This window comes from Madurella fahalii (genome assembly GCF_045866475.1).
Source record: "Madurella fahalii IFM 68171 DNA, scaffold_4, whole genome shotgun sequence".
NCBI classification, from domain to species: Eukaryota; Fungi; Ascomycota; class Sordariomycetes; order Sordariales; genus Madurella; species Madurella fahalii.
Genome location: NW_027263974.1, coordinates 4,910,214 through 4,936,641, shown reverse-complemented (window position 1 = coordinate 4,936,641; position 26,428 = coordinate 4,910,214). Strand labels below are relative to the sequence as shown.

Here is a 26,428-nt window from a genome sequence, read left to right as displayed (position 1 = left end):
GGTACGAACAACGCAGATGCTCCGAAGGAGCAATCCCAAGATTAGAGGTATAAGGTAGTCTCTGGCACACGGCTTCATTATTTCAGCTGGGTCACTGGCTTGGGGACGGGGGGAATGGGCACTACATTTCACAACCAGTCCAAGGGCTGCTGGCATGGAATCCAACTTTCCCTTTTTGGAGGGTTGGCGCAGGTAGTATGTGCATTAGGGAATAATGCCTAGTTGTATCGATTGGCTGTGGCGGCCTCTGAATCCTCCAGGCGGCACTGCGCTGCACGTGGGCATTACAGAGGTCCTTGGCACGGTGTGTCTGGCTGGAAGGAAGTGAGGCTTTTTCGCTGCAAGGCAGAGCCTTGGGCGATCGGTGGTTTCTTTTCGACATGATCAAAGGCGGAAATTGAGTCTCTGAGGCTTCCCGCTTTCTTTCTTTTTTGGCCGTTTCTCTTCCTTCCCTCTTCATCATGCTGCTACACCCCAAAAACGGCGCACCTGTCCAGTCCAAGCTTAATGGGCTTATATTCGCTTAGCCATCTTTCAAAATGACAACGGACACTCGCAACATGGCAGTATTCCGTTCTACCCGCAAAGACTTTGTCGTCACGTCTCAGTTCTGTCCTCGACGTCCATACGTAGAGCTACGACTTCCCGAGAACGTCTTGGTCGTGGACAGCATCGTCTTCACAACAATTTCTCACGACCAAGGGGAGTTTCCACGTTGGTTGGTGGAGTTTCGGCGTCTTGCTGACCATTTCCAGGCTTCTGTGACAACAAGGACATCATTGGCACGTACAACTTCTCAACAACCTGGTTTGACGCAAGCGTTTCAAGGCCTCTGGGGCGGGATTATATCACACCCCTATCAGTACAGATCAACAAGGCCGGCATCTGGGAGTATCAAACTTACATCAATCGGTGGACGGCGAAGGACGGAGACAGGACTAAAGCTGGATTTGTATCGGCTCTCCGCGGTGGCGATACGATCCAGGTCGTTCCGAGAGCGCGCTGGCTGGCATGGAAAAACTTCATCGGCCAAGTCACCATCGAGGCACACTGCCGTCTTGTCGAGCCTGGTTCAACATCGAGGCCAATTAGTGTGACTACGGGGAACCCGGAAGTCCACAGTGGGATTCTTCTCTATTCTCCACTGGACAAGGGCCGTAAGGAGATCAGACTCCTGTCGCTGTACCCGGGGGAGGCCCATGACCCGCTGAGATGTCAGCTCGTTGTGGTTGGGTTACATGACGCCAGCACGCCGCCTTTCCAGGCGCTGTCGTACTGCTGGGGCAGTCCCGCCAATCGGAAACCGATGCAGGTGCTCTCCTCGATTGATGGTCTGGACCTACAGCAACACGTCCTCCACATCACTGCCAGCCTCGACGACGCTCTCCGCCATCTACGCAAGGGACTCACAGCTCCCCGACTCCTCTGGGTCGACGCCGTGTGTATCAACCAGGATGACATCGACGAGCGCGGCAGCCAAGTCAGCATTATGGGGGACATTTACACCACGGCAGCGTCCGTCGTCATCTGGCTGGGCGTCGCAAACGATAACATCAGAGAGGCTATCGAGCGCATCAGGAGTGTCTTTGCGGGGTACGATCGCCCAACAATAACGAAGCGGGATCGGGAAGCGTACATGGCCCGCGTGAGAGATGCGGCGGAGAACTGGAATGCATTGTACGGGTTCTTGATCCGAGACCTGGCGCTTTTTTTCAGCTACCCCTGGTTCCGCCGCATCTGGGTCGTGCAGGAGGCGTGGTTGGCGAGGAGTGCAGTGATCCACTGCGGGGAGGAAACCATGCCGTGGAAAATAGCGATGCTGGCGTACTGCTGGATGGTGGACACGGGCGAGGCCCTCCCTGATGCAGTACAGGAGCCGCTGCCGTCGTTATGGGCACGGCTGGCCAACCGTCCAGAGGAGGATGGAAACTCCGACAACGACAATGCTTCTTCACAATCGCGTCTGAACATCCTCGACCTAGTCATGGAGGGCGCGGCTCTCAGCGCAACTGACCAGCGGGACAAGATCTTTGCCCTGTTCGGCCTCGGACGTGAAACACACTCGTTGCCAGCCGTCGCGCCCCTGCTACGGCCCGACTACGCAAAGACAGCGAGTCAGGTCTACATCGATTTTACCCTGTGGTGGATCGAACAGTACAAGTCCCTGGACATCCTCTCGGCCGTCCACACCATCCCAGGCCGCACCTGGCAGAGCCTGCACTGTCCGGTAGTATCTCAGCCCGACCCCCTGTCTCCTCCCGATGGGCACCCCTCTTGGGCCCTGTCCCCATACAACTCGGGCAAGATGCGCTGGCTGGAGAGGACTCTGGTTCGCCACCCCGGCGCCCGCGCATCGGGTGGAACGACCGCCTCGCTGGCGCTTTGCGATATGTCGGAACCGGGGCGCCTCACCCTCGCCGGGGTGCGCATCGGAAGCCTCGTAAAAATCTCGCCATACCCCTTTCTCGACATGCCCGACGACGAGCTCAAAGATGCCTACGAGTGGCTGTTTGACCCTGCTGGGGTGGCCACGACGTGGTGCGTCACGGCGTCGCTGGTCAATGACGATCCCGAGTCGTATTCGCGGGTTCTGCGGGACCATCGCGGGACACACAGGAAAGAGTTGGCCGCCCGGGACCGAAGACAGCGCAAGGATGTTCAAGATGGGGGCGGGGATGGCGAGCATGGCATGGAAGATGAAGGAGCAAGTTTCCCCTGCCTTGACAAATGCTTCTTCGAATTGGACGATGGATCCGTTGGCCTGTGTCCGGCAGGTTCTCGTATGGGGGACGTCATTGTACTTCTGTTCGGGGGTAATGTGGCCTATCTCTTACGTCCCGTTTCAGAGCGGACATTCAAGTTTGTCGGGGAGTGTTTTGTAAACGGAAAGATGGATGGGAGTGCGATGCCAAGGGGCGAGACGGACTCCAGGGTGGAGCGTTTTTCCTTAGTATAATAAATACTCAGCAGCGGATTGTGCGTGTGCTCCCCCGTGATGCCCTTGGCGCCGAGTTGTCTTGTTAGGAGGGAATTCGATGTGGTGATGTACCCGTTGCGGTGATCTTTGCCTTGCCGGCGTCGGTCAAGCCCCGAAATGATACTGCTAAGACGTTCGGCTTCATTCCAACAGAAGGTTCCAATGTAAAGCCAGGAAGCAGGTCGTTTTACGATAAATAGTAAGTTATCACTCCTTTCGCGAATAGCCCCAACTTCAACGCAGCACACTGTGTACAGTACCAGGTAACTTACGGAATCGAAATAAAAGTCTTACTCAGCTCCGCAGTCAGTCTGAGTAGTCTGGCGGAGACTTGGGCCAGGTATCCCAGTCAACAACGTCTTCCCACCGCTCTATCTCCACGCCATCATCATCATCATCCGACGACACCCAGGCAACAGCGGCGCTCGAGCTCCCCCCCGTTGCCGATTTCTTCTTCTTCTTCGTCTTCTTCGTCCTCCCCTGTTTCCCCGGGGCCCAATTCTTAGCCGCCCAGGTCTCCAACTCCCTCGGGTTCCGTAGGCACCACATCACCAACTCTCGCACAGCTAACACATCTTCCAGGCTATCGTGATGCTTATCAGTCCCTGCTGCCGGGGCCGCCGCTCTAATCCTTAACCCCAGCAGCTCTCGGCAAAGCCTCTCTAATCCCGCCATTCTCCCAACCTTCTGTGTCCCGCTGAAGACTGGCTCCGCAGTCATGATCGCGCAGTCTACGATCTTGCCGTGCAGCACGCGCAGCGCCTGCAGGTCACAATTCACCGAGTGGCCAACGATGATGGTGTTCTCGTCCACATGCTCCCATAGCCTGTCCCGCGCCCCTTCTCTGCCTACCGGGATGGCGGCTCCGCTCGCGACGGCGACAGCTATGACCATGGGTGAGATTCCGGTGATGCCGGTGCGCCAGTCGGTAACCCGCAATGCCGGCTTCACCAGGGTATCGACCAGCGTTTCCCCGGTGAAGAAGTCGATGAGGGAGAGAGCGACGACCTCGTCGTCGGAGCGCGACGAGCTGGTGCCGACCATCTCGCAGTCGAGGACGACGGCTTTGCGCTTCGGTACGAGTGGGTTGCACCGCGGGGTGCGCACGTACGCCGAGTATGCGGTGGCTGGGAGGTTAGGGTCCGGCTCGAGAACGTACTTTTCTAACCGGAGGCGGTGCAGGCTGTGGCACCTCGGTACGATAAGAGCGTGCAGGGCCGCCATCTCGGCCGCCTGGAGGACGGTGTAGGCGTTGCCTCTGCATATGATGGAGCTAATTGTTGCTACGGCGGGTGCTTCTGTTGGCGCCGGAACGACACCCGGCGCAGGACGGGTGGCGGAATTCGGCCCCTTCGGCGGTGAGGGGTGGGCGGGCGAGTCTCGCCTGTGCTGATCTAGCGCTGCGGCGCTTATGAAGACCCGTTTGCATGGTTTACAGTGTGGGTGCCTCTTCGCAGCGGCGTGGGAGGTGAGGGCTTCTCGAGTCTTGAAGGACTTGTTGCACAGCCTGCATTCTTGCGTGACTGAGCCCCTGTGCTGCGCGGACTGATACATGATAAAGTCGTGGTGGTTATAGGTATTGGAGACGATGCAAAAAACTCCTTATCGACGACTGGGCCTGCCCTGGTGTTGAAGGTGATCACTGTCGGATTCAGAGCGGGGTATGTGTCCAATTAGAATTTACAATCACACGCTCGCCAACTCGGTCCGTGACGGTGCCGCGTGTCACGGGGTTTAACTGAGGACAGCCGCGTAATTGGATGTTTAAGGTCGCACCAGCAACTAGGGGTAAGCAACTGCCTTTCTACATAATATATGACTTTTCCACTGTTGAAGCTGATACCCTAAGAGACCCGTAGAAGAGCGTTTATGTAGCAGTATTATCGTAGGTGTATTACTACACAGTATGCTACAGGAGTCGGGTACGACAGTAAGACCTAGTAGGATGCTAAAGAAAGCAAGAAGTTGGTGTTACAGTAAACTTTACACTAATTAGAACAAAGAATCCTACAGTGGACTGTGTATCGAAAGATAGAAGAATATAGCGGCCGGTATGTTATGGAAAGCTTGCTAAAACGTTGATTGTTAGCTGTTGCTTGCTTGAAGGAAGAAAACTATTTACAGGAGCCTAGCGGCCTGCCCCGTGAAGTTGACTTGTCGCTTCGTGACGCTACTAGATTTATTGGCAGAAGGAACGGCACACCCGGCGAGGGGGAAAACGGAATAGAACATAAGAATAATATTTGCGTTCAAGTAAGTAGAGCCCAATAAGATTTGGGTAACCCCTGGGTACCTTTGGGTGTGTAATCTCCTATTCTACCTTGCCCAACAGACAGTCTGAGTGGGTCTGAGCATAGGTGCTCTTGATTGCTAAATCATCACCGGACATTCCGGAAGAGAAAGACTAATTAGACGTGGACGGGCTTTTTATTTACTCGGGGGACAGGAGTGATTCAGATTGGTGATGATTGGGCTGAAAGCATGCTGGGCCTGGAAGACTTCGAATACAAGAAGTACGGCATTGTTGTGCCGTCCTAAGTAGTATCTCATAACTCTCATGGAGTAAGCCCAATTCTACTCAATGGAAGCTAGAAGTCCCTTTTGCCGGCGCGCTGAACCTAATTCTGGTGAGAAAAAAAAAATCCTGTTCTCACTGCCTACCTACCGAGACGGTTAGGTAGCGGCCGAATGGTTTCTATTGGAGTGGTCCGTGGGGTATGATTGACTGGAGAGCTATTGGTACATTGGCTGCGTGATACGATAGGATATGCATAATGCCGGCGAATATAACCAATCAATTAGTTAACCCCTCGCTCTGGGATGTTGTGCGGACCCAATCTCTTTGTCTTCCATCTCTCCAAGCTCGCCCCCTTCTAGTCACCCATTTCACAATTACTTCAATTACTATTATGGTTTCAATGACCAACTAAGTCGAGGCGCGGTTAGTTCAGTGGTTAGAATTCTCGCTTCCCATCCCACTTGGAATAGCGAGTGACCCGAGTTCGAATCTCGGATCGCGCAAATCATTTTGACTTTTTGTCACGTTTGCATTTGAATCCCTTTGCTATCTTATGTTTTTATTGATGAATGCCGCCATCCAGAGGTTATGCTCTTTGGTACTGTACAACCCTGTTGGCCAACAGACAGTCGATCAGATGCTACTCAGGATTGCTCAGGAGAGCGTCGGAAAGGCTTAGACAAGTAGGCAGTTCTCTGCAAGCCAATGCAGTCCAAGAAAATAAGAATAGCAACTCTTCGCGAGAATTTAGCGAGTCTTTTTTTCTGCTACCGGGATTGATGAATGTCAATTCATTCCCAAGCTTGCCATTGTCCTTTCAAATTTCAGGTCTCGCAGCCGTGCCTCTAACTTACTTATCCACCCTAGAATCCAGCACGCAGGTCTCGAACGCTCTCAAGCCCTCGGTTCAGCTTCTATCATCCTTTATAACATCCTCGGAGTCTTAACTGTATTAGTAGTTCTGCAATCGAGGCCCAACATCTTGCTGAGCTATCCGCCCCCTCTACGCGTCGATGTCGGGGATATCTAGAAGAGAATAGTCGAAGACCGAAGGTATATAGAATAGAATAGTTATAAGACGGCTGTCGAAGACAACCCTATCAGATATGAATCCAGCCCTCACTTATTCTTCAAGATTTCACCTCTTTGATACGGCCATTTGCCTGGTCTATGTCTGATAAGATAGAGGGAAGTCTTTTCATTCTACTATTTCATCTTGTTGTCAAGTTCCGTTCGATGATCTTGAGCGTTACTCTCTGTGGAGACATCTCGCTACAGTCGGCGTATCCATGGTGACACATCTAGACGCACAGGTGGACACACAGGATCTCAAGTTTATACAGCAGCAAGACCTGCAGTAGCAGACGTGTAAGAGCTAAGCCGAACGGAGACTGACAAGCTATTGTGTATGCGAAAAGCGAGTTGTCAACTGTGCCAAACCCACAGGCGGAGTCATAGGATAATTTGCAATTAGGTTCGTATGATGGTGCAACATCAGGATACCTACACAATCTCCACCGTAGTTCGTTCCATTTGCAGCAAGCTATCATCATCCCATTCCAACTCTTCAACCCATCCAATCCGACGGTATTGCTCTGAAGAGTGTCCTGTTGCCTCAAGAATGATGTATCCAACCAAGACTGGCTTACTCGTCATGAGCGTCATCGTGGGCAATCTGTCCTTCTTTCGACCAAGTAGTAAGCAACGAAATGTGCGCCCAGATAATGCGATACCTTCTAACGGGGCGTCGAGGAGAACTTGTCCCTCGCTATCATACCCTCTTGGCCTGTAAAAGAGACACGTTGGATCGCAACTCTTAGGCTTAAAGTTGAACCGACGGTCTCGTATGACACTCTCAATCCGTATCACACCGCTAGACACGGAACCATAGGAGTTTTCTTCGACACCGGCACTGCGTCTTGGAGGCGATGAATACCTCGAGGGCAACTGATGTCGATGTCTCCAGTATTCTCGATGCAAGCTTGGCGTCGTGCTCTGTTCTGGCTGGGTGCTGGGCGATGGTGACACCTTCACATCAATAACCGTGGCCAACCATTCCCATCTATGTATGCCGACCACGGCGAACTTGGCGATCGCATCGACTGCCACCCATGACCAAGTAGGAGCAATTTGTTTTGCCGGTCGTCGCGGGCCTCCTGTTCGGTAATACCGTGTGTGCCAAGCGAGACCCTCGACCAGGTTCTCTCTCCAGATGCCTGCAGCGTATTGGTCGGGGTGATAAACATTGGTTCTCTTTGCCATCCTCGATAGAGCCATCCGCTTATCGGAGTTGTAGGTGAAGTGCGCCAAGCTGTACCGCTCTATCTGTCGATACCAGGCCCAGCAGAGATTTTCTCGTCTGGAGTACTTCATCAGGCTCCCAAGGTTCATAGAAACCTCCTTCTGGAGATTTTTGTGCACTGCTTGAGACTCTTGAACAGTTAGGCCACCCGGGCGGTATTCCGAGGCTCTGATCCCTGAGCACTCCCAATAGAGGGCATGCGCGGTCCAGTGCAGTATTCTCGGCGATAGCGCCCGTTCTTGGAAAGCCCATCCCCGTTCATAGAGCGGAGACATGACGACGGAATCCCACCACAGTGGTGTGTCGGGATGTAGATAGAGTGTTTCTGTTTTGCCTTCCGCGATCCAGGGGTCAGAGCACAGGAAGCCAGCGGGAATCGCGGGGCTAGCTTCTCAAGAAAGCAGCCATCAGCGCTGTCCACTGCCCCAGTAGCTGCAATAGTGCACAGTGTGTTTCCATAATAGTCGCCCATGCGAAGCGATTCCGCTTCCCAGTCGCCGCTGTGACCGTCCGAGGACTGGATGATGCATAACCCATCTACCCACAAATAGCGTTCGCCGAGTACTCTGGTGAGTTGGATTGCATCGCGAATTGTCTTGGGGAGAGAGCTGACATCCAGTTTCTTCATCCGCTCTGCCAAGTTGGCAGCTGTTGTCTTGGCAGACTCGTTGCTGCGGCCCCAACGGTAGCTTAGAACGAGGTATTGGACCGTCAACGTACTCGACTTTCGTCTCATCGCGGGGCCCGTTTGAGACTTTATGGATGAGATACTGGTACAGCAGTTGGCAGAGATTGCAGCCTGCAGCCGCAGACTGCTCGAGGCTAGGAAAATCGGCATGATGCTCGATTTTGGCACCTTCAGACTCGGCCGAGACGGCGAATTCGGTCGTTATGGGAGCGCACTTGGTGCACCTCTGGAAATTCATCATCGTGGAGGGATGGGGAGACATGATGATCGTTTCCGCTTGATCAGAGTAAGATCGTCTGGTACAGGCAGACAACCTAACTCAATGTAAGCCAGACCAAAGGTTAGAGTGGGGAGTGGAATTGGTGATTTCCGCCCAACCCATGACGCCGCCCAAAAGGCTCACCATCATCACCGTGTTCGGGCGAGTGTCTACGAGGGTCGAATTGGAGTGCTCGTGAGTCGAGAATCCCTTCGTAATCCCAATTGGGTCATAGTTAACGTCACTGGAGACATATGGCGCTTGGGATGATGATGATGCACAGCGACGGAAATTGTTTAAGGGCAACTTTCGGCGATGACACTAGTTATGTTGTTTTCTGCAACGGAATTGTAGTTGTTGCACGATAACTTAGGTATACATAATACAACGGCGCTAAAATAAATTACAACCTAGAACATATTTCTAGGCACGTTCTACTAAGCTTAGTTTTTACTACTAGGCAAGTTTCTGGCTGCCCGCTACATACTAAAGTAAGGTACGTTAAGTTTTCGGGCTATCTCTGTTAGGTAAGGTATTTTTGCTGAGGAGGGAAGCCCTCAGTTATTGCACATGTGGAGTCAGAACATAGGAAAAATGTTAGGTTACAAAATAATGTTCATCTTATCGCTGAAAGCGAACTGTTTCTACTACGTCGACCAGTCCAGCTTAAATAGCAACCGGGCGATTAAGATCATTTAGAGCTGCTCTTGTTCGGGCTCGTAACCGCGCTGCTCTTGTCCGGGCTCGTAACCGAGCTGCTGGCAGTCAGGTCCGCAGTTGAACTGATACTATGGATGCTCATGTCTGAGCCGATACTATGGATGCTTGAGACGGCCGACACGAAAACGCAGTCGTCGGTATCTTTTTCGTCATCGGGTTCGCTATTGCCTGTGATCAACTTGAAGATTCTGGAAAGGAAGCCCGCCCGATTCTCCGGGACTTGGTTACACGCGGCGTCTTGGCCATCACAGGAACGAGGAGACGGTGGGTCATTTTCATTTTCGGCAGGAGAAGGAGACTCCTTCTCCTTCTCCGGCGGAGGGCTGACCTTCTCCCATTCCGTCTCTAGAACGAGATATGTCGCCTCAGGCTCCGGCGTTCCGTGGCCAAACTTGCACTCGTCACACAGTCCCCGCACATGGGAAACCAGTGCGCAGGTGTTGGTGGTCATGCCGCGGATTGTCGCAGGGCATGTCGACTCCAACCCGAGTTGCAAAGTGCCGTCTGCCTTGACATTCTCCTTCTTGTAAAACGCGCAGTGCAGCCACTTCAGGGACTCTTCGAGTGGCTCCCATTGGAATCTGCGCTGAAAGTCTTTAGGGCGGCGCAAGAAGTACCCTGTTGGCGACAGCTTGTGCCTGACATGAACAGGAATGTCAGCACGGGTGCGGACGAAGATGTGGTGCGGGCATCTCAAGGTGTCACGCTCCGGGCAGATGCAGATGAGGTGAGTTGCTTTAAGTTTGCACATATTGACTTTAGTCCAGGTTACTATGGCTTCAAGTTTGGTGTCTGCAAGAGCTGCCAAGGGATTGATCCGTGGGTTGTGGCTGTGGACTCTACGAGTTCTCGACTTACCTTACTCTATCGGCTGTTAAATAGTGAATCTTGCGAGACATTGTGGCCGCGCCATGGTCATGTAGAAGTGGAAGAAGCCGTGGTTTGTTCCACCTGTTTCACGTATATTCATTCGTTCTGGGTGGACAATACCTAATTAGCATCCATGTTCTTCCACGGTCCTTTATCTCGAGGCTCATAGTTTTCACCAGTCCCCCTGAATCAATCAAACATTTGCCCAACCAGTCCCTCCGCTATATGAATTGTTCAAAAATAATCACGACAACCTATGCACTCACCTGACAACAATCAATTTGAAAACGGTAAAAGTTTCCTTTCACCCGTGGTTCTGAACCACTCGTGGCTGGCACTGTATCGATTAGAAGGGACAGCTGACCAGGACGGGGAGCGGTAGGCCGCATAGAACCCGCAGCACTTATCCATTGCGAAAGGGTGAACCCAATTTGATGAAAAAGCTTATGGGGTACCGGGCGGGGGGTATTTCCCCGCCGTTTGGTGGAGGATTCCGCTTCGGTTTAGGACAGGGTAGTGCGCTGAATCTTGAACCGCCTACCTGAAGCTATTATCGGGGGAGAAGATTCCTGGCAACGAGAAGTGGATGCGGGCTGCGGAGTAATTGTTCGCCTGGAGAAAAAGGGGGGGGAAGAGGGTGGGGTGGGGGTCAAAGTGACCTCGCATTCCGTCGAAGTATCATGAGTCGTGGCGAGAAGCCGAGCGGCGCAACCTAGTAATTGATTCAATTATGTTGCATTTAACCACATCGACCTTCACCGCGGCTAGGCAAGGGCTTGGTCAGTTGTATATCGTCTAACACCTTGGAAATGGTAATGACAGTGACCGATATTCTCGAGATAAACTATCCGAATTCAGATCGGGAACGCTAGATAACTGTACGGCTATCTTTCCGAAGCCTACCATCCATATCTGTACCGCCTCCATTTCGGACGGCTAGCAACAGCGTTGTCCGCGTTTCCAGTCATGGAGATTCGAAGATACAACGCAATTTATAGAAGAATCGGACAATCTGAGAGATTTAAATACCGCGCCATTTGTTATACAGACTATCGGCTTATTAGCTGTTGGCCACCAAAGAATAACCTAGAGTTCCAAAAAGGGATGACGACATGGAGACTCTGGCCTCCATGTAACATCCGATTAACGTGTCACTATAGAACATTCATGAATGTCAAGGAACATCACTCTGATCGTACCTAGTACCCGTATATCATATGCGACTAGCACAGCCGTGGCTCTCGCTGCTAGCATGACGGACAATTCGTCTTGTCATTGGGCGTCTCGGGATACAGATCGCGGCCGTAGGTTTCGTTGAGAGTGACAGCCCCAACCGTAGCGCCAGACTCGAGCCGGATGTACGTGTCGATGGCCAGATCTGCCAGCTTCTCTAGAGTCACAACCACTTGGCGGGCGCCGCGAATCCAGTTGCCATATCCGCCGTAGCCCGAGTGCTGCCCAAAGCACAGATTGACGCCGTTCCCGCTGATGGTCATGCCGGGTAGTACTCCATTCCACTGGTAGCACCACGTATCGCCGTGGTCGTGGCCCGAGAACAACGCCATCAGCCCCGGCGTGGTGGTGATGGCTTGCATGAAGGGCACATCTTGTTCGCCATATGAGCAGCCTTCATGGTTGGTTCCGTTGGCACACCACCCCTGCCCTTGTTGTGAAACAGGCCGGTCATCATTGATCCCTGGTTGGCGATGCGGGTCTACGCCAATCTTCTGCAATGCCAGCGATGCTTTGGTGGGGATGTGCGCAAACGCCAGTGACGGAATGACTCTCCCAGCAGCAGAGACGAGGCTCGAGCTCGTCCGCGTAAACCAGTCTACCACACGCGTGTCAACCCAGTTCGGCTGACCGACCCGTTTGCCAGTTTCGGGGTCTTTGCGTTGGAAATGGAAGCCGCCGCGGCTATCGAAGAACCAAAGTAAGAGCTCAGGCGAGCATTCGACTTCGGGATCGCAATTGGCCGCATACACGGGCAGATAATAGTTGGTCATACCCGTGTCCGGATCGGCTACCATAGGCTGGGTGCGGGTGTTTGGCCATTGTCTTTCTCTCGCGAGAAGATCTGAGGCCGAGATGTTGTAGTCTCTGTCGTGGTTCCCGTATGCGGATGCCCAAGTCAGTCCTCTCTGGACCATCGGACCGACGATCTGGTCGACATAATGGGTGCCATTCTCGAGGAACGCGTTCTCGCCAGTAATTAAGTCGCCGTTGAGGACGACAAGACCCGTGCCGGGCTCGGTATCGAGGATCCTTTCGATGACCTCGACTGAGTCGGCATCCTGTTGTGGACCCCAAGCATCCCAAGCATCTTGAGAGCCATGCAGGAAGGGCCCCTATCAGTGCCAGCGCAGGGAACTACTGGAAGGCAATAACGCACTTTCTCCGAAATGGAGGTCCTCAAAGATGCATATCTGGAACGTGCCGTCTGAGTTAAACCTGAGTGGGCCGAAGTCGTCCTGTGACATCGATAAACGGAGTTGGGACTCTTCACTGTCTTTTGTCGGAAGAGCGAAGTGCCAGAGGCAAAGAACAGCATCAGCAAACGCAACAGCTGCCAAGGTGTTCCCCCAGGAAGTTCTGGATCGGATGAGCATCGGAGCTGTGACAATCTTGCAGGCTTCTCGGCGGCGCGATCTTTGCCCGACAACCTTCTCTTCCGGACTCGCTTTGCAGTGTTGTGGGAGCCAGAACCGGCATGGACTTGGGGGGAATGCCCAGGCCGTTCAGCACCTTGAGAGCACCAGGCGTAGGGGTTGGACTGCTGCGCGTGCAATCGTCTGCGCGTCGAATTTGATGGCTCACATGATAGCGCTAGGCGCTACCGAAGCTTGGGACGTAGGGCATGGGGCATTGGGGCGGTAAATACCCGATCAGTTCGAGCAGATGCCGTTGAGCGTCAAAGACGGTGCTTGATCTACTCAAACTCAATCGGGTGCGGAGCCTTTCCCACGTGCAGTTACTGAATGGATTGGGATTTCTGTGGGTGATTGCAGGGGGCCCTTGCGGCCGTTGCCGGGGAAGGGAAATTGAAACAAAAAACCGGCTGCCGTTGGTGATGTTTCAGTGTCTCCAGTCCGCCCCCACCTTTGATGCCTTAGATCTCAGGGGCGGGGCTGCTGTTTAGGCACCTGGATTTCCAACAACGCTGGGAGCTGCAACCGCCTTGTTGACGAAGCGGCAGCTGATGAACCAAACACATCTTGGGCCAACTGCCGGGGTCGCAATGGCTGTGCAAGCGAAGCACGGCGTTGTGATGTCTTTCCGCTGCGCTTCTCTCAGCGTCGCTTACTGATACCTAGGTACAGTATGTACTGTACCTACACTGACTTCCACCCTGGAGGGCGGGGGCGGGGCAGCTGTGGGAATTTTGATTGCGTCGGGTGGTTGGAATTACTGCGTTGCAGCGAGCAGCCTTCCATTGACCGATGAAACCCACGGACTTATTCCCCCATCGAACAATTTATTCAAATCTGCCCAAACACTGATTGCCGCCCAACACGCCTACTGCCCGTGTGCCGGGTTGATTCAGCTCCCAGCCTGGACGCTCAGCCTGGACCTACGTGCTGCGGAAACCATGCGGGGCCCATTGCGCTTCCCGCCAAACCGGGGTCGATCGTCGGCAGGGCCAGACGAACTGCCGCCAGCCGCGGGCGCTAAACCCGGCCTTGCTTAGCTTGCTTTGGTTTTCTTTTTAAAGCCCGGCAACGGGGTTTTCGGGGCTCAATTGTGGGAGCTCAGCCACATCTGACGCACCTGCCTTTTGCACAGCAGCTGCCGCGTCCTCGTCGTGTTGGCGTCGATCGCAACACGCAACCCGCTGCCAGACCCGGGGGCCTACGTTACATACAGAGGTCACTGAACTAGAGACCAGTACAGTACCCCGGCCGGACTGTCTGGCGACCGAGAGTCCGTCAACAGTGCAGCGGGAGCCGTCGAAGCGGATTCCCTGGTCGACGGGACAGGCCCGTGCCTTTTCCCGCGCTCCTTCGGGCCTGCAGTTCCCATCCCTCATCAATGGGACGGTTGATTACTCTCGTTGTGTTCGTCCCATCTTCCTGGCCTTCTCGACGAAGAGCGGCACCTCCCTGCACCTGTTCCTTCGTGGCGTTCGGCCCCGGTTGTCCAGCCCACCCCCTCCCCCCCGATCTGGCGATCAGCCAAGGGGGGTTCTCATGCGGACCGGGGGCTGAGCAGGGGCATACTCGGGCGCTGATTGGATCGCTGCGGTTGATGACGGGAGCCACGCAAGGCTCCTCTTGCCCTGTGCTGAGAGTTTCGGCCCTCATCGTGCCAAGGTTGCTGGAGCGGCGTGGTCGTTCAATTCAGACGCCCACGCATCCGCCAACCTGCAATCTTGCGGCCAAACGTTCGCTGATACCTGCCGGGCACTCCCACTCGCGCACACCATAGCTCCCCCGCAAGTGCCTCTTGCCACCTGCTTCGCTTCTCCAGCGCCGGTCTGCTATCTTCCGAGATTCGATCCCCGAAACCCGGAACTGGCTCCATGTGAACATTCGTGCCAACGCCCTGCTGTGCCATGCGGCCCAGCGCCCGACGTCCTCAGCTTTCTTCCTCCTTTGTTTGAGATACCCCATTTTGCGTCGCCTATTGTTTCCGTTTGTAATATTCCTTTCTGCTCTGGCCGCTCATCGCCATGGCTGCCGCCCCCGGGCCCGCCGCCCCGCGCATCGACGCTTCGACATCGTGGCTGCTGTTGGAGGACGACACCGCCGAGGCGCGCCTGCTGGCTGTGGTTGCTCAGGTGCTCGGCATTGGGACCGACGACGTCCAGGTATATCGGTCGTTCAGGGACATGGGAGGGGACGAGCAGCGCGCGGTAGCGCTTCGGAAGGCTTGCATGGATGTGGGCATGGATGTGAAGGTGAAGGACATTCTCCGGTGCTCGACCCTCGCCGAGTTGCAAACATGCATCACGCCTTGCGCTCCGCAAAGCCGCCCCCCCAACAAGACCGGCGCCCCCGAAAAAACCGACCCCGTCGAGCCCGTCATGATCGCCCCGTTAGGCGTCCACAAAGCGAGTCGAATGTCGCAGATAGCCGAGGCCAAGAACAACCACTCAAGAGGCTCGAGTATGTCGAGTTTAGCCACGCAAGGCGGGCGGAGGACCGAGATCGAGCAGGCTCTGGGGACACGGGCCGAGATTGGGAGGATAGCAACGGTGCGACCAAAGGCAGGCCTGCTTGAGGGAAAGCTCGTAGCGCTCCTTACCCTGTCCAACGCCCAGCCGACCCAGGAAAACCTATCGGCCATCAACCTCATCCCCCAGTCACACGCCCTTTTCGCGGGGACACAAGTTGCGAACCTCAAACGTGCCGCTCCGACTGTTTTGCCGCCCGATTCCGTTCCCGACCTCTGGATTGTATTGGATGGAATGCCGCTCACCGAGCACGGCGATGTCGACCTCCGTCGTCTGCGAACATGGGCGCAAAATATGAATGAGAATGTGTACCACCAAGCCCTCAGCTTGGAGCATCAGGAGACCCTGCAAGCCCCCGCATCGGGAATGGAAAAGTCGCTACAGAGGCTGGTCAGCAAAGTTCTCGATTTGCCCCAGAGCCAGATCGGTGTCAATTTCTCCTTCTCTCAACTCGGCGGTGATGAGATGACCGCCATGGAGCTGGCGGCGCGGTGCAAACACGAGTCCATCTACATCAACCCGTCCGAAGCCCTTGGGTCGACAACATTATCCGAACTGGCCGCTCTTGCATCATCTCGGGGCGGCCTGGCGCACAAATGGGATGAAGAGACCTCCGACTGCTTCGATCTGTCTCCGATGCAGCACCTCTATTTCCAGACGGCCATGGGGGGCGATCTAAAGCGGAGGCCGGCCTTGGATGGGAGCTACCGCTTCAACCAGAGTTTACTGTTGCGGTTCAAGAAGCACTATTCGTTCGACGACATATCCGCCGCCATCGAGGCCGTTGTCGGCCACCACCCCATGCTACGAGCACGCTTCGGCCGGGGCCTGCACGGGTGGGTGCAGCGGATCCTGCCCGAGACTGTGGGGACGTACACTTTGTGCCACAGCGCAATCCGGTCCGAACGTGAGCTGGAAGACATCATTGAGCGGACGCAAATCTCGATTAATATCGAGACTGGGCCCGTCTTTGCCGTCGACTATCTCACAACCCATGACGGGCAGCAGTTGGTCTACCTTGCCGCGCACCATCTCGCCGTCGACCTCCCCTCCTGGCGCACAATCATCCACGACCTCGATGAGCTATTAGAGAATGGGAGCCTCCTTTCACAAAGGTCCATGCCTTTCCACAAGTGGGTTGACTTGCAAAAGTCGGACGTGCTCAGCCCCGATCCCAGGGATCTCCTGCCGTTCGAGATCCAGCCAGGCGACTATGCGTACTGGGGTTTGCAGGATGCGCCCAACACCTACGGCGATGCTCTCGAGGTTAGCTTCTCATTGAGCCAGGAGCTCACCTCGATCCTTCAGAGCTCTTGCAACCAGGTCTTCCAAACGGATTGTGTCGACATCTACCTCGCCGCGCTCATGCTCTCCTTTGCCCAGACCTTCCACGACAGACGAGTCCCTGTCGTCTGGAATCAAGAGCATGGCCGAGACCCATGGAACCCAGATATTGACATCTCCGAGACGGTCGGCTGGTTTACGTCGCTCTGCCCGGTCAGCCTCAATATCGAGTGTTCGGACGACTTCGTTAGCGTGCTCCGCCACCTCAAGGACACGCGCCGATCCATCCCAACTCGCGGCGCCCAGTACTTTGCCTCACGGTTCTATCACTACAAGAAGGAAGAGATGTCCTCCAGAGACTGGCCGTTCGAGATCATTTTCAGTTATGCTGGCTCCTTGCAACATCTGGAGCGGGACAATGGAGTGATGGAGCAGCTCGCCATACCGGGACGGACTCTTGCCTCGGCAACGTCGGATATTGGAGGCAGTGTGGGCCGCATTGCGCTATTTGAAGTCAGCGCCATGATCGACCAAGGGAGCGCCAAGATCAAGTTCCTGTACAGTCGCTTCTCCAAGGACCAGGCTCGCATCTCGCAATGGGTCCGCAATTACGAACACCTCCTTCTCGAGGCCATTGGGAGATTAAGGTATCACCCGCAAGAGCTTACTCTGGCAGATGTCCCGCACCTCGATGTTACGTACGAGGGTCTCGCCGAGTTTAACAGGAACCGAGTTGCCACTCTAAAGCTCGCCAGCGTTCGTGATGTCGAGACCATCTATCCGGTCACCGCGGTCCAGCAGAGCATCCTAATCAGTCAAGCACAGCGCCCCGACACGTGCTACCTACACGCCATCTACGAGTTTGCCTCTCCGAACGGCGATCCGATCGACCCGTCGAGGATATGCACAGCGTGGCAGCAGGTGACGATGAGACATGCCGCATTGAGGACGGTTTTCACCGAGAGTGTCAGCGAGACCGGGCTTTGGGATAAGGTCATTCTCCGCCGGGCATCCCCTGAGATGCTCTTCATCGACACAGCCCCTGTGGATGACCCGGTATACGAGCTCAGCAATCTCCCCAACCTGCGACCAACCGAGAACAAGCCCCTCCACAAGCTCACCGTCTGCAAGGCGCCCACGAGGACGTTGGTGAAGTTGGACATAAGCACTTCGTTATGCGACGTAAGTTTACGAATCTGATACATCTGGGGCAGGCGACTAACATCCCTTGTCAGTCGCTCAGCATCCACATCCTCCTCCATGACCTGCGGCGAGCCTACGCGACTGAACGAGCCATCATAGAGCCCGACCAGTTCTCGTATCCCAACTATCTCTACTTTCTCAAAACTGTCCGGCAAGAAAGCAGCTTGACCTTCTGGCGCGAGAAACTGAGCGGCGTCCCTGCCTGCTTGTTCCCTCGCCTGACCATCGTGCAAGACGAGCAGCGGTTTGTCAACGCCTGCCTTGACCTAGACATCACTTCGTACCAATTGTCGGCTTTTGCACGGACCCACAAAACGACAGTTGATGCCGTCCTGCGTCTGGCATGGGGCCTCATTCTACGCTGCTTTACCGGCTCAAACCAGGTGTGTTTCGGGTACCAGACCGTGGGGCGCGACGACTCAATACCGGGAATGCGATGTGCCGTAGGCTCATTTGCAAATACCATCGCGTGCAGCTATGAGCTCCCAACCTATACCCCCTTAACGTTGGCACTAAAAATGGTCGAAGAACAGCTGCAGGCCAGCCTGCCCCATCAGCACTTCACAATGGCAGAGCTCCAACACGCGATGGGCACGAAAGGCGGCGAGCGCTTGTTCAACTCGTGCCTGACTTTCACCGAGGAGCCATCTGGGCTGAACAGCAAGTTCACTACGCGAACGAGCTTCGAGCTGAAGCCGATCTCGCTGCAACAGACATTCGATGTGGATGTAGTGATCAACACACGCTTCGCGGCCGGTAAACTGGTAGTGGACATTGGACAGCGTGTCATGTCTCCGGAACAGTCCATCAACGTGGCAAACACATTTGGCAGAGCAGTTCGCGCGATCCTCACCACGCCCAACACCTCTATCGGACTGGTAGATCTTTTCAGTGACAGGGATTACGCCCAGATTGTTGCGTGGGACGCCGAAACGCCACAGGAGATCGAAGAGCAATCCCAGTCGGTCGTCCACGAGCTTATTTCGAAGCAGGCTGCCATCCAACCGTCGTCTCAGGCCATCTGCTCCTGGGATGGGACCTTTACGTACCTCCAGCTAGAGGAAGGGGCTACAAAACTGGCGCACCATCTCGTTGATGCCGGGGTTGGGCCTCATTCGGTCGTCCCAGTCGTCATGGACAAGTGCAAGCTCGCGCCAATGGCCATGGTTGCTGTCTTGAAGTAGGTCATCATAAAAAGCACTGAACGGAAAATCCTAGTTCTGACCTTTCTAGGGCTGGTGCTGCGTTTGTACCCGTCGATTCCTTAGAACTTGGCATTATCCAGCCAATCTTCGAGCGGCTCAACTCGAGGGTGGCTATCTCTTCGGAACACGCCGCCCCGGTTCTGAGCAATCTTTTCGATAAAGTGGTGATCGTCACCGACGAGCTGCTGAATCTTATTCCGGACGGCCAAGGACCGCTGACTTCAATGGCTACCCCGTCCGATCCCGCATGTGTTCTCTTCGTCCCGACATCGTCGAACGAAGTGCGCGGCGTCAGCTTTAGCCATGCGGCGCTGTCCACCGCTCTTCTCGGCCAAGGGCCCGCCGCAAGAATCACGCCTCTCAGTCGCGTCATGCAGCTGTCATCATTCAATGTTGACATTTGTATCGCTGAGATCTTCACCACCTTCGTGTACGGCGGGTGCGTATGTATTCCGTCGGCGGCCGAGCGGCTTCAGGACTTCGGCGCTGCCGTCAACCGGATGCAAGTTAACTGGTCGTACATGACACCGCATCTGTCGAGGAAGGTGGATCCAACGCTCCTAATATCGCTGAAAGTGGTGTGCTTCCGGACCCGAGGCCTTGACGAGGACACATACAACATCTGGCACGGAAAGGTCAATGTTGTTTTGGCCTATGGCCCACAAGATGTTTGCCCCCTAGGCATTGCTTTCCTCGAGGCTCTCGGTACTCATCACTTGAAGAGCATAGGTAGACCTTTCGCGGGAAACCTGCTGATCGTCAACCCGGAGGACCACAAGAAGCGCGTCCCGATTGGGGCGGTCGGGGAGCTCGTTGTCGAGGGACCGACAGTGGGATTTGCCTATCCCAACAGGGAATCGACAATAACTCCGATGTCGCCCTTAGGAGCGAGCTCGGGGGGCAAAGCCCGATACTTCAAGACTGGGCATCGCGCAAGATACACGCAAGGGGGGCTTATGGAGTTCATTTCGAGCACGCGAGAAGACGCTGATGCCGACTGCAAGGCCATCAACATAACCGAGATTGAACAGTACCTGCGCCGCTGCTTGGGCCAAGGGGTCGACGCAGTCATTGACACGGTGACGTTTCGAGGCGTCAAGAACGAATGCATCCTGACTGCCTTTATCGAGTTCGGCGATCGTCTTGCCGGCGATGAGAACCTCGCATCCCTGAGTGCAGCAACCAAGGAGCAGCTTGCCATGGCGAAGCAGCTGGTCGAAGTCGGGCTGAAAAGCCAGTTCGCTCCGTCAATGATCCCTTCTGCCTTTGTCCCTGTCAGGCACCTCCCTGTCACACCGTCCCTCAAAGTCAACCGCCGCAGGCTGCAGAAGATGATCGCCGGGTTGAGCAAGGAAGATCTCCTAGCACTTGCTACAGTAAAGAATCCGAACGATGCTAAGCTCCAGCGCCTTAAGCCATTACCACTGACACAAAGCGAAGAGCGGATGAGGGCTATTTGGGCGAAGGTGCTTGGTGTTGAGGAGGCCAAGATTTCCGCTATTGACAGCTTCTTCGGCGCCGGCGGTGATGATATTGTCGCGGCGCAGTTGGTCTCTGCGTGTCGGCACGAGGGCATTCGGGTCAATATCGCCGATGTGCTTCGAAACTCCACCTTAACCGAGCTTAGCAAGGCCGTTGTCACGGTCGAGTCCCCGCAAGCTGTGCACCAGGTTTCACCGGTTCCGCCAGAGACCTCGCCATCACCGACACCGGCGAATCCTAATGCGATCAAGCAGGTCTTTATTGAGAAAGTGATCGCTCCGAAAATTGGCGTTGACGCGAGCGTGATTGCCGACGCCGCGGAGGCGTCGTCGGCCCAGATCCGGCACATCGAGACAGCCATGCTTCGGGGCCGCGCAAACATAAACTACCTAATCTTCAGCTTCTCGGGGGCCGTGGATGGGAAGAAACTCGAAGAGGCATGCAAAACACTCGTCGCGATACACCCGATATTGCGGACCGTCTTCATTCCCTATAATCGCCGAGTTTACCAGGCGGTCATCAAGCTGACCGACATCGAGTTTCGCCGGACGTCCTGCCCGACGTGGCGTCTTGCGACCACGCTGGAGAAGGTGCTCAAGAAGGACCAGTCATCGCCTATCAAGTTCGAAACCCCGATCTCAAAATTTATGTTCCTTGATGGCGGGAAGCAGTCCATATTTATCGTGAGACTGTCCAAAGCCCAATATGATGATCTCTCGGTTGCTCTGTTCGTCAAGGACCTCAAAAGACTGTACGATGGTTCTCAGGGCCCACCTCGTCGACCTTCATACTGCGAATTTGTGCGGTGCGCCCAGCTTGCCAACTCGCTCGGGGCCGAAGAGTACTGGCGAGCCTTGCTTGAAGGTGCCGTGATGACGCAGGTTGTCGAGCATAATCAGCCATATCGACTGTCGTCGAATATCAAGACGATCAGGAACCCGATGCTTCCGCTGGGATCGCTCTCCAGCCTTGGGATTTCGTTTGAGACGGTCCTGAAAGGCGCCTGGGCCATGGTTCTTGCCAACCTATCGGCTTCTTCGGATGTCGTCTTCGGCGAGCTGATTGATGGCCGCCATGTCAAACTACCGGGCGGCTACTCCGTCGCTGGTGTCATGGGCCCCGCTGTTAACGCGACGCCCGTTCGGGTACAGTTCCCGGATACAGCGCTCACTCCGATTAGCTTGCTCCAGTACATCCACGCGCAGCGGATGTCTAGCCTACCGTTCGAGACCCTGGGAACGCTCACCATTGTGGAAAAATGCACGAGCTGGCCCTACTGGACCCGCTTCAGCACGCTTGTGCAGCACCAGTACGAGGATGCAGCCATCATTCCCTCGGAGCCCAAGTCGTTCCACCTCGGTACCGCCAGCTGCAAGTTCACCATCCACGAGTCAAAGGCGCAGGACGTACCGGACCTCTTTGTAAGGTCGCTCGTACGCCCGCCAGGTCGCGTCGAGATCTCGATCACGTTCTGTGCCGATCGCGTCCCCGAGCCGTTCGCCGAACATGCGCTCCGCATGCTCTGCTCCACAATTAGCCTCCTCACGAACGTCAGTATCATGCAGCCGGTCATTCCATGCGGATACCAGTACCGAGGCATGATGAAGAGGATCCCACTGCCGTCCAGTGCCTCGCTCTCGGCGCCGGCCCAAGATGCTGTGGACAGTAGCAGCGTTCTCGCCTCCCTCAGCCAGGAACAGGTCAAAGCCGTGCAGACGGTCATCTCCGATACTTGGACAGCGATTCTCAACCCCCGGACATTGGGCGTGCCTGAAGAGCAGGTTCACAATGCGGCATTCTTCGATCTGTGGGGCAGCCTAATTCCCGCTTCCCAGATGATGATGCAGCTCAACCGCGAGCTGCCCAAGGTCAATCTTCCCGGGGCAGACGCCAATCTGAAGGTCACGATGGAAGAGATCGTCGACAACCCGACGATGCTGAAGCAGTTTGAGCTCATCGCGTCCAAGATCAAGCCCCAGGGCGGCAAGGAGGCACAGAAGAGCAAGGAGAAGGATAAAGACAAAGAGAAGGACACAGAAAAGGGCGCCGCGAGTCCCAAGCTCCCGCTTCAAACCAGTAAAAAGAAACCCACTATGAACGTATCCGTCCCGGCAGTCTCCTTGAGCAGCCGCATCCGCCGCCTAGCCAGCACCGTCGCCAGAACTAACTCTCCGCCCACTTCGGCCAACAAGTTCCCAACGAGCCCACAGCCGCCGCCCACTCCAACCTCGCCCGTTGCGATCGGCATCGCGTCGGCCATGGTCGCCGACCTCTCACCGCTCTCTCCAAAAATCGTCACCAGTCCCAGCCTACCCGGCACTGTGAACAGCTCCTCCCGCACCCCTACTACCATCGGCACGCCCGGCAGCGTTACCAACAGCAGCAGCAGCAGCCCGATTCCGAGCGCGCCGCCGCAGCTACCGAACCTCCCCGCGTTTGACCCGATCGCGGAAGAGGCCGAGCCGAGCGAGGGAGCATACTCGCTAGCGCACGAGGTGGGCGTCAGCCTGGGCAATACCATCGGCACCAGCACCACCCTCACGGCGAACAGCTCGGCGGACAGCATGACGGAGGGGAGCACGAGCGCGAGCAGCAACCACAGCGGGGAGAAGGAGATGCTGCTGACGCTGATGTCGGAGCGCGGGGGCTCCCCGTATAAGCGCGACACGATCAGGCCGCTGCCCAGTAGCAAGATGCTGTCGCCGGCAGCCGCAGCCGCCGCGGCCGCGGGTGCTGCGGCCGTGGTCCCGCCTACCGCGCCCGCGCTGGCACCGGAGGGTGGAGAGGATGTGGAGGATTTGGTCAGCCCGCTCAGCGCTGTCACCCCCAAGAGTGGTGGGGGCCGATGGGGGGCGGCTACGGGCGCGGCATCGGCCGTGTCGAGTCCGGATACGCCCAAGTGTCAGGTCGGACTGGGGAAGACGGGGATGTCGCCTATTGTTGGATAAGGGTGAAAAGTGCATGTCCTTGCTTTCTTTTTCTTGTTCTTTTTTATCTGTTCCTTTCTTCCCTTTTTTATTTTTATTTTTCTTTGTGTAACCCTATTCATTTTGGTACTTTGGGTGGGACGTCGTTGTATCTAGATACCTCATGTTTATGAAACTGCCTTAGCATGGCGTTAATTCTGGCTTTTGGGGAAGGGGGGCTACTAGCGTGTTATATTCCACGAGGAGTTTTGGATTTTGAGAAAGTGAGTTTGCTGTCTTGGGGTTGTCGGGCGATGGTTAGTGTATCTTGGTGAATACTCTGTATGCCTAGGGGGCTTGTCGTTTCGGACATGATTTGGTTCCTGTTGGTGTGTCGTTAGCTTTGGGCTCGCAGTACTAGCGTTAAACAAAAGATCTTCTGTTTGACCTCTACAAACAATGCCAACGAACATAAGCCTTGTCTTATGTCACTAAGTAATCAAATAGGCAAAGAAACTGATATGGCCTGAGCCCTTCATAGAGAAGCGTAAAGAGTCTAGGCCCTTGACGCCTTAGTCCCATGGAATTACTACCTCGTTATCTGGCTAGAGATACTACGAGATTTGCACTACAAGCAAGCGATGGCGTATCCATGGACCTGGAGGGTGAATATTCCCACGAGTCACGTCACAGACTTAAGCACACACGTTCGTTCGAACTATTAATTAATGATACATGTTTCTGAGAATCATGTTCTACCTATTCAGTATCGATAGCAGTTGCTAGCAATATGTGAATAGCGCGCTACGACGCAGGCGCTCATCCGCCTTCTCATGGTTTGGGGAAGAGTTTTTGGCCTCCGCAACAGGCCCCAGTTCAACGGTCTCTCTAAAGGCAGCTCAGTACCGCCATCTAACCTATCCGAGTAAATATCCTCGCCAGCCAACCCTCTCAGCTCACGCTCAAGACGTTCCTTCTCCTCTTGCTCAAGGCGCTCCATCTCAACCATTTTTAGCGAGCAGCGATCACACTCCTCGGGCTGACCGTATCGCGATGTGGTTCCTCGCTTCTTCTCGTCCGAGCACCTCACCTGGGACGCGGCTGTTCACAGGACCGGTGATTGACCTGCCCGTCACCAAGCGGGCTACGGCACATCTTGCAGGTGCGGTGATGGAGGACAAAGCTGCACATCTTCGCCTTTGTTGTTGTTGGTTTGCCACAGATTTGCGGAGCGAAAGGTGGTTATGAACTATCAATGGCTTTGTGAGTACGAATTGAATGGTTCTTTATCAGATTCAGGCAACCGAGGGACGTGCAAATCCTGTTTATGAACAGGTGATGTGAACTGTACTAGTAACGGGGTGTTCAAGGGTGTAGTATATATATCCGATATTTTTACGCTCTAGCTGTGCTCTTCGTCTGATAAATTTTGTTGCTTTAGGGACGCAGTCCTTTAAGGCCGGCACCTACCCTCATCTTTTCTTCCCGTTGCCTTTTGCGGGGGTTCTTCCACGAAGCAGAGCAGCGAGCCCAAAACGCAAGTAGTGTGCCAGCAATTGGATCTTCGCAACCATGGTGCTGACGTACGGAGACGATGTCTACGCTGAGGTTATGGCAAGAAGCCAGGACTGGGTGAAATGGCCTTGGAAACGCATCAACCCTGATAGAGAGTACGACCGGGAGCTTCAATTTTTGACATACTTGAACGTTGTATCGAGTTCAAACTCGCCTCCACCAGCTGAGAAATCTGGCGGCGGTTCATCGCGGCCCAAGTTGCCCGGCAAGGGCCTAAAGTCAGCCAACTTCGCTCCTCAGCTGGAGGAAGTTTGGAAAGTAGATTCCCAGCTTCTCGACTACGAAGAGACGCTTGGAATCAGAGTCAGCAAGGCACGGAACCGCAATGCCCACATCAAAGATACCCGCACTTGTGATCAGGTATATGCTTGCAGCTGCAGAGGCAGAACTTGTTCGGGCAAGAAAATCATTGTCATCTCCCTCGAACGCAGATCGCCGATCCAATGGCTCCCCGTAGTACCATCGCTCGAGGCCGCTGTACGTAGCTGGGTTAGACCCGTCAAATGGATGGAGCTGGCTAGATGGGAATCCACTGCTAGGCGGGAAGAAGTGTGCCGCTTAGTTGTTTTGGGCTACCACTTCTGGCTGCTGCGTGACGATGCCGAGAACATTTACAGGGGCATATGCTGTATGTACAGGAGCAAGCTGTTCGAACTAGGCACGGCCGTCGACGGCTTTATTACAGGCCTCAAGGTCCTGAGCCAGCTCGAGCTCATACAGCCCGGCGCCATTGACAAGATCGCTGCGAACCCGAACCATCACCTCCAGGAGGTGGTGTCGAGGTTCACGGGACAACCTCTAGAGACAAGCCTGAAAAAGACCTACGAATCCCGACACACTATGAACAGGCTCTTGGCGGATCTGGCCGGTCTGGCGGAAAAGCTGTGCACTGAGACCAAGGCCTTGAAGACGATAGCATTCGCGGTTCATGAAGACATGGTACTCCTCGGTGATGTCCTGAGAGCCGCTGCCGACGCTCCGGTCTGTTCCGAGCGCTTTGGTCAGGTAAAAGGTTTTTTTGCCGAGTTCACATCCTCTCTGGACATTATTTTGGTTCCTCTCATGGCGGACACTGCATGGCTTCGGGAATCGCCTGAAACCAAGGTGGGCTACGTGCCTGTCGGCAAGAATCATTCGGCTATCGAACGATTATTGACTTCCGTCGAGGTTCTGCTTGTGAGAACCAAGTCTGTGTACGATCGGGTGCGAGAGTGGGATAAGAACGTCACGGATATTCGGTCTGGCTATCGAAAGCTAGGGATGTAA

General features: G+C 54.9%; 6 protein-coding genes and 1 non-coding gene across 7 annotated transcripts; 4 read left to right on the top strand and 3 right to left on the bottom strand.

Annotated features, from left to right (window-relative positions):
• Nucleotides 1–539: 539 nt before the first annotated feature.
• On the top strand, nt 540–2,956 carry MFIFM68171_08409 (Heterokaryon incompatibility domain-containing protein; the record flags this gene model as incomplete). The annotated part of the gene is made up of 2 exons (XM_071063829.1): nt 540–714; nt 756–2,956. 2 exons carry the CDS (start codon nt 540–542, stop codon nt 2,954–2,956), a joined length of 2,376 nt encoding a protein of 791 aa, XP_070919930.1.
• A 327-nt stretch (nt 2,957–3,283) lies between these two features.
• On the bottom strand, nt 3,284–4,531 carry MFIFM68171_08408 (uncharacterized protein; the record flags this gene model as incomplete). Its single annotated transcript, XM_071063828.1, has 1 exon — nt 3,284–4,531. The coding sequence occupies one exon, from the start codon at nt 4,529–4,531 to the stop codon at nt 3,284–3,286; it is 1,248 nt and encodes a 415-aa protein (XP_070919929.1).
• Nucleotides 4,532–5,913: 1,382 nt separating this feature from the next.
• Nucleotides 5,914–5,998, top strand: MFIFM68171_t125. Its single transcript is given in 2 exon segments — nt 5,914–5,950; nt 5,964–5,998. It is a non-coding gene; the product is annotated as a tRNA-Gly (tRNA).
• Nucleotides 5,999–9,435: 3,437 nt separating this feature from the next.
• On the bottom strand, nt 9,436–10,215 carry MFIFM68171_08407 (uncharacterized protein; the record flags this gene model as incomplete). Its single annotated transcript, XM_071063827.1, has 1 exon — nt 9,436–10,215. One exon carries the CDS (start codon nt 10,213–10,215, stop codon nt 9,436–9,438), a length of 780 nt encoding a protein of 259 aa, XP_070919928.1.
• A 1,366-nt stretch (nt 10,216–11,581) lies between these two features.
• Nucleotides 11,582–12,814, bottom strand: MFIFM68171_08406 (Inactive purple acid phosphatase 16; the record flags this gene model as incomplete). The annotated part of the gene is made up of 2 exons (XM_071063826.1): nt 11,582–12,657; nt 12,727–12,814. The coding sequence occupies 2 exons, from the start codon at nt 12,812–12,814 to the stop codon at nt 11,582–11,584; spliced, it is 1,164 nt and encodes a 387-aa protein (XP_070919927.1).
• A 2,189-nt stretch (nt 12,815–15,003) lies between these two features.
• Nucleotides 15,004–23,629, top strand: MFIFM68171_08405 (Carrier domain-containing protein; the record flags this gene model as incomplete). Its single annotated transcript, XM_071063825.1, has 3 exons — nt 15,004–17,973; nt 18,027–19,174; nt 19,228–23,629. 3 exons carry the CDS (start codon nt 15,004–15,006, stop codon nt 23,627–23,629), a joined length of 8,520 nt encoding a protein of 2,839 aa, XP_070919926.1.
• Nucleotides 23,630–25,159: 1,530 nt separating this feature from the next.
• MFIFM68171_08404 (uncharacterized protein) lies at nt 25,160–26,428 on the top strand (the record flags this gene model as incomplete). Its single annotated transcript, XM_071063824.1, has 1 exon — nt 25,160–26,428. The coding sequence occupies one exon, from the start codon at nt 25,160–25,162 to the stop codon at nt 26,426–26,428; it is 1,269 nt and encodes a 422-aa protein (XP_070919925.1).